The following is a 7,633-nucleotide window of genomic DNA, read 5'->3' on the forward strand; positions in this document are numbered from 1 at the left end:
GAGCCCATTGTAAACTGGGGATGATTAGGTGGCCATGATGGTATGAGGGACAGATTGGGAATTTAGCCAGGACACCAGGGTTAACACCCCTACTCTTACGATATGTGCCATGGGATCTTTAGTGACCGCAGAGTCAGGACGTCCATTTAACGTACCATCTGAAAGACGGCACCCTACACAGGACAATGTCCCTAATCACTGCCCTGGGGCATTGGGATATATATTTTTTCTAATGATAAAGTCAAACATGGAACTAAGGCTACACTATTGCTTTCACTTGTTGCGATTGCAAAGTCAATGCCTCTGTCCCCACTTAAGGATAATTCAATAGATTTCCTCCTGGGTTAAGAGGAATTATTTAATTCACTTAAGCTTGTTGAAGTGTGTAGTAAGTGTTTGTGATTGCTGTAGTCTTTCAAATTCCATCCGTTTTTGAGCAAAAATCATTTGTGGCATAGTTCATCTTAGTTTTGGCATTGCTTTATCTTCTCTGCTCCAAAGGGACTCGGAGTGCTCATGGTCCATAATTTCAATTCAGTTTGCAGTCATCAGAGACACATTAAAATGAAATGTACTTGGAATGTACTGGAATGAGAAGAGGAAAGGCCAACCTTCTCTGAGCAGCAAAACAGTTTAGGTCAGTTTTGAAGCATCATTGTCTTGGGCTTATTCTTAGTCATTTGGATTTATTGCTATTATCTGTTGCATTGTTTACAGATTCAGTTAATTCATTCAGTTCTGATGCGGTAGTTGGCACACGGTCTTTATTGTGACGGATACTAGGAGTCAGAAATAAGCGAAGGTGTCAACTCCCATTGTTTTAATGTATTGCCTCATTGGTCACTTCTCCATCAGATGTCTGGTCTCGAGGATGAAAGTCTAGTTTGAAAAATATCCATAAATGTTTTCTGGAGTGCACTACACTGTGGTACAACTGTTCCTCGTCGGTCATCGTGTTAGTTCTCTAATTTCAAGTTAAAATGTCTTTCTGTTTAAAAAAGAATTGTAATAGAGTCTCACGTCTTTTGGTGTTTCGAAATCACCTTTGAGGTCAGGATGTAAAATGCAAGAGTGAGAAAGACATGACCAAGATCATCATTCTCCACTATATTAGAGGATATTATACTATATAAGGCGTATAGTATAGTATCGTTATCTACATGGAAGGATCTAATGTGTTGTTCATACTTCTTCTCTGAATCTAAAACTATTCTATTTTTCCTACTTTATAGGGAATTACACAAATAGACAGGGACAGGATTGTGGACACCTGGTTCGACTTTGGATCCCTACAGTAGAAGTGGCTCAGAGGACTGTCTCAATACAGGATGGGAACCAACCCAACAAGGACAGTGACAGTCCAAATGGTCCCTCATCTGGCTGGAGTGGAAGCTCTGGGAAACCAGGAGTCTAACGCCAACTGGGCTAAAGAACCTAACCTGAACCTCACCCAGGGTTGCCCTGCCCCCACCACTACCCCTGCCCCTGTCCTTACAGAACACACACAGGTTAACCTGTGTCTGACAACCCCCAACACAACCTCCAGGATCCAATCAACTGGCCATGGACAACAGGTTGGCGGAGGTGTGGGGTCCAACACCAACACACCTTTCTCGACCAATGGCGACGGAGGGAAATCGCCATCGGAGCATGTGATTGGAATAGAGCAGCAGATGGTATTGACATGCCGAGGAGGTGTGAGTGTAACCGAGGCGGCAACAGAGGGCAGTAGGGACGGCAACGCCAATTTGACAGCGTTAACCCCCACAGCCGCCGCCGAGGAGAAGGAGAAGCATATCTGTAAGGCAAGCCTGTCGTCCGCCATTACATCATCAAAGGTTGACGTGCATACAAATTACTGCAGAGAGAAAGAGCCTGGTGGAGCAGGGGCGGGGGAGGGGTGTGCAGCCAAGCCATCGCCAGAGCCCACAGCAGTACAGAGTGCTACAGTCAGAGTTTCTGCAGTAGCTAAAGAGGAGTCACTACTAGAAGGGGACAACAAAAACGCAACCACACCAAATCAACATCCCCCTCAGACCTGTGATCCAAAGCATACCTCGGCCTCTGAAGTGCTGACGTCTCTGACGACTCCCAAACAAGGTAAGGCAGAGGGAGCTGCAGTGACTTCAAACAAGGTTGCTCCACCTCCTTACAAATCAAAAGAGGCTGATAATAGTGCTACAACACAGAGTCTCTCACCTTTACCTAGCCCTGCCACCAACCCTACTCCACCAGAACGTCCTCTACAGGCCTCTAAAGAAAATAGGCCCAAGACAAACTCTCAGAACCCTCCTTCCCAAATGGAATATAATAAAACGGCAGCTACATCGCAGCCGGAACAGACCAAGCAGACTGCAGTAGCTCCTGTCAATGCTGCCGTCACCATCACGCCTCCATCATCAGACAGCAAGGAGAACGTAGGGCTTAGGAATAAGGCCTCAAGTCCGGCACCTCCCGAGAAGAAGGATTTAAAACCTACTCCAGTAGCAAAGACAGAGATCTGCTTAGATAAACACCTGCAGGTGGCATCGTCAGAGTCTTCATCACAGAAGGATTCTCCCTCGTCACCCAACGAGGCCCAACAGAACCAACAGCCGGAGGCCCAACAGGGCCAGAACCAGCAGCCTGCCCACCATGCAGCACAGGTGACAGATGAAGCTGTCCAGACTGCCTCTGTCTCGGAGGAGATGCAACAGAAAGCCCACTGCAAACTATACCGGGAGGCCTCCACCATGACCCGCACCCCCATCGCCACCCCCACCCATAGCAAGCAGGGCCAAGACGTGGAGGTCCAGGCAGTGGCTGACGTGTGCAGCCGGGCGGTCTCCACCAGCCCCAGCCTGTTTCCTCTGCCCCCGCCCTACAGGTCCACTGACAGAGGTGCTGCCCTGAGGGAGGAAGCAGCAGCTGAGAGCCTGTCTGTGGTCTACCAGGTTCCTCTCCACCAGATTCACATGGGCAGCAGTCCATCCTGCCCCCCGCCACCTAACTACACCGCAGGTCTCAGGTCCGGGTCAGAGCGATTGACCCTGGAGGCGGGGTTATGCTCCAGTCAGAGTGCCGGGGTGGTGCTCCATGCAGAGGAGGCGGTGGCGGCCCTCCATGCAGAGGTCGCCAGGCTGGGGGCCAAGCCTAAAGACCTGGCAGTCGGGGGGGCAGCAGCGCTATGCAACATCCAGCAGAGAGGAGCACTCCCACCTCTGCAGCCCGTCTACCAGATCAACATCGAGCCGAGCGGTGGCCAAAACGAGCCGGTAGCTAAAGCGAATCATCACCAGCATGGAGGCGAGAAGGCAGTGGCAGACTCCCAATGCAAACCCAATGCAGCAGAGAAACCAAAGGTGTCTAATGAAACGCAGACCGTGCCAACGCAGCCTGCCAAGCCTCCCTCTGCTAAAGCTCCATCCCCCTTGTTGCCAACTGCCGCAAGCAAGACCAAATCTTCCGACAATAAGGCTGCTCCTCCTCCTTCGCAGTCAACTCCTTCCGTTACCAAGCCCAGCCAGGCCTCAACGACAACCTCCAAAAAAGCAGAGGACACTAAACCCAAGACCGCAGTCAAAGCAGCGAAGCAGAGCATTGTTAAGGGGGTTGGGGGCGTTAAGGCTTTGTTGGGCAAGAAGAAGCAGGAGCAGCTGGAGCCGGAGAGGAAGGAAAAGGAGGACGAAGACGAGGAGGGGAAACAGAAAGGAGAGAAGAGCGTGCACGATGTGCAGTGGGACGAGCAGGGGATGACCTGGGAGGTGTACGGAGCATCCGTTGACCCCGAGTCCCTTGGCTTTGCCATTCAGAGCCACCTGCAGTGTAAGATCAAAGAACAAGAGAAGAAGGTCGTGACCCAGTCATCACTCAGGAAGTCCATCTCAGTGCCGCCGGTGGTGCCCGACTCGCCCGCCACCGTTGCCGTGGACAACACCAACAGCAGGAAAAACAAGAGGAGGCAGCAGAACGTTTTCAGGTCCATGCTGAAAAATATCAGACGGCCCAAGTGCTGCGCAGACCCTCCCCCTACCGCCGTGCTGGAGTGAGAAGGAGAAGCAGCGGGCTGTATGCAGCCCACACCCTCCCCCTACCGCCGTGCTGGAGTGAGAAGGAGAAGCAGCAGGCTGTATGCAGCCCACACCCTCCCCCTACCGCCGTGCTGGAGTGAGAAGGAGAAGCAGCAGGCTGTATGCAGCCCACACCCTCCCCCTACCGCCGTGCTGGAGTGAGAAGGAGAAGCAGCAGGCTGTATGCAGCCCACACCCTCCCCCTACCGCCGTGCTGGAGTGAGAAGGAGAAGCAGCGGGCTGTATGCAGCCCACACCCTCCCCCTACCGCCGTGCTGGAGTGAGAAGGAGAAGCAGAGGGCTGTATGCAGCCCACACCATCAGCTGAGTCCCCTATAAAGCAGGCTGGTTCACCCCTTGTTATGGTTCCTCCGATGCCAAGCCATGTGTGGATATTGGGATCTCTCCCTAACCCTACTGGTCAGATGTTGTGGTATACAATGTTACCTTAGATAGGGTTGATGATTATCAACAGAAGAGGGCAAAACAAAAAGCTAAAATAGGTTCTTGTTATGGACAACTTATTTTTTAGATGAGAGATTCTAACAGTATTTAATGAAAAATGGCAATAATATTATCTTAGTGAAACGCATGTGTGTTAGTACTTATGGCAGTCATAACTCATTTTACCACTATGAAGTCCTGGTGTATACAGTACATGCCTTTGATCTTTGGGCGTACATACATATTACTGTCAGTATCATACCTTTTACAGATGTGCAACTAAATATCACTACTTCTCAGTGCAGTGGGTGCATTTTGGTATATATACAGTACGATTACGTTCCGGGTGTATTGAACAACCTCTATTTATAAGATTAATATATTATTATTTGTTTTTTTGTTGCAGATTTTATTTTGAATGGGTAACTACTTATTTTGTCTTGATAAAGAAGAATAAAACCTCTGCTGTGCTCACTTCCGTATGTCTTATATACAATATAACACTGGGCCTGTGTGCATTTAGGTGCTCTATATTTAGTCTCTGTTCTCTCCGTTTTGGATTTTTTTTAAACTCAAGGTCGAAAACTGATATACAGCCGAGCAGTTTTTGTCTGGGTTCATTGACAGGTGTTTCAAGAGAGCGTTAGCAGCATGTATCCCCACAGTGTGAGTTCCTCAGTTACAATGTGTTATCAGATATTGCTTGAGGATGGGAAAAGGGTCTGTTTGAAGCAATATTGCAGCTGATAGCTGATCTATGGAGACCGGAAACGATTGAGAGCGTGAGTAATGTCTAGTAGTAGAGACATTGCTAATCCGAGGAGCTCTGAGGTCTCTATTTTTAAATTCCTCTTCCAATTGGTCTGTGAACCATCCTCATGAAACACCCAGCTTGTCATGTCCTTTATGGAATCATAATACTCTTCTTTTTTTAACTATTGGTTAGACTCTGTCCGTATATAATATGAAATGTCAGCTTTTTGATTTGCTCTGATTCAAAACATAAATATACTGATGTTGTATATGCTTAGTTGTACACGCTGTATCATCAGGTACAGTGTTTTGTTTCAATAGGTGCATCTGAAAACTGCTGTAGAAGGCTGTTTGAAACCACAGGGGACATTGTTCAGGATGTATCAGCAGGCAGTAGTAGAGAAGTGGAGGTGTGTACTCCTTGTGGATTAGTTGTCGATGGGCTTTATACAGCCCTTTCCCAAAAGAATGTCTTTGAGACAGTGGTGAAATTGACCCAAAGTGTGTGTATACAGTACTCCACACTATTCAAGCCCTTTTCCTCTCGCTATAATCTCTCATTAAAATTAGATTAAATTAAAATTAAATACTTATCAAAGCTAGGACAAAAGAACCACTTTTGAAATTAGATGGTTGAATATTTGCGGAGAAGGAGAAATATAGTCTCTTCAAAGACTTAAAAACAGTTTATTTTCAAAATCATTTAAATTTAAAATCGTTCACTTGCTGGGTTAGTTTATTCTGGGTTTTACATCTTTGATTAGATTAGGCACAGTTAAAGTAAATATGACTACATCTGTGAATTACTGTGGGCTTCTATTAGAGAACACAAATTAGTAGTAAGATTTGTATGTGTAAATTCATTAGTATCCAAACAAATCAAATGTATTTATAAAGCCCTTCTTACATCAGCTGATATCTCAAAGTGCTATACAGAAACCCAGCCTAAAACCCCAAACAGCAAGCAATGCAGGTGTAGAAGCAATGTGGCGAGGAAAAACTCCCTAGAAAGGCCAGAACCTAGGAAGAAACCTAGAGAGGAACCAGGCTATGAGGGGTGGCCAGTCCTCTTCTGACTGTACCGGGTGGAGATTATAACAGAACATGGCCAAGATGTTCAAATGTTCATAGATAACCAGCAGGGTCAAATAATAATAATCACAGTGGTTGTCGAGGGTGCAACAGGTCAGCACCTCAGGAGTAAATGTCAGTTGACTGTTCATTGCCGATCATTAAGAGTATCTCTACCACTTCTGCTGTCTCTAGAGAGTTGAAAACAGCAGGTCTGGGACAGGTAGCACGTCCGGTGAACAGGTCAGGGTTCCATATCCGCAGGCAGAACAGTTGAAACTGGAGCAGCAGCACGGCCAGGTGGACTGGGGACAGCAAGGAGTCATCAGGCCAGGTAGTCCTGAGGCATGGTCCTAGGGCTCAGGTCCTCCATGAGTACATAAGTACATAGTAAATAAGACAGATGTTCAAAATGTTTTTTATACTCCAAAGTCATTGTAAGAGGTAGGTAGGTCTACATTCCAAAGCCAGTCATTGTAAGAGGTAGGTAGGACTACATTCCAAAGCCAGTCATTGTAAGAGGTAGGTAGGTCTACATTCCAAAGCCAGTCATTGTAAGAAGTAGGTAGGTCTACATTCCAAACCAGTCATTGTAAGAGGTAGGTAGGTCTACATTCCAAAGCCAGTCATTGTAAGAGGTAGGTAGGTCTACATTCCAAAGCCAGTCATTGTAAGAGGTAGGTAGGTCTACATTCCAAACCAGTCATTGTAAGAGGTAGGTAGGTCTACATTCCAAACCAGTCATTGTAAGAGGTAGGTAGGTCTACATTCCAAAGCCAGTCATTGTAAGAGGTAGGTAGGTCTACATTCCAAACCAGTCATTGTAAGAGGTAGGTAGGTCTACATTCCAAAGCCAGTCATTGTGAGAGGTAGGTAGGTCTACATTCCAAACCAGTCATTGTAAGAGGTAGGTAGGTCTACATTCCAAAGCCAGTCATTGTGAGAGGTAGGTAGGTCTACATTCCAAACCAGTCATTGTAAGAGGTAGGTAGGTCTACATTCCAAACCAGTCATTGTAAGAGGTAGGTAGGTCTACATTCCAAAGCCAGTCATTGTAAGAGGTAGGTAGGTCTACATTCCAAACCAGTCATTGTAAGAGGTAGGTAGGTCTACATTCCAAAGCCAGTCATTGTGAGAGGTAGGTAGGTCTACATTCCAAACCAGTCATTGTAAGAGGTAGGTAGGTCTACATTCCAAAGCCAGTCATTGTGAGAGGTAGGTAGGTCTACATTCCAAACCAGTCATTGTAAGAGTAATGAAGTTATTAAATTATAAAACATTGAAAATGTAGTCTCAACTTGTTGATATAGGCTTAC

General features: G+C 46.7%; 1 protein-coding gene across 2 annotated transcripts in view; it reads left to right on the top strand.

Moving 5' to 3' along the window:
- Nucleotides 1–4,956, top strand: part of LOC118377030 (G protein-regulated inducer of neurite outgrowth 3-like) — a 24,397-nt gene extending 19,441 nt beyond the window's left edge. For both annotated transcript variants that reach the window (XM_035763846.2, XM_035763844.2), the window contains exon 2: nt 1,233–4,956. In XM_035763846.2, the coding sequence (XP_035619739.2) occupies nt 1,329–4,028 (2,700 nt within the window). In that variant the 5' untranslated portion in view covers nt 1,233–1,328 and the 3' untranslated portion in view covers nt 4,029–4,956. The remainder of the gene's footprint in view (nt 1–1,232) is intronic.
- Nucleotides 4,957–7,633: the final 2,677 nt, after the last annotated feature.

Source organism: Oncorhynchus keta, chromosome 16 (assembly GCF_023373465.1).
Source record: "Oncorhynchus keta strain PuntledgeMale-10-30-2019 chromosome 16, Oket_V2, whole genome shotgun sequence".
Lineage (NCBI taxonomy): Eukaryota > Metazoa > Chordata > Actinopteri > Salmoniformes > Salmonidae > Oncorhynchus > Oncorhynchus keta.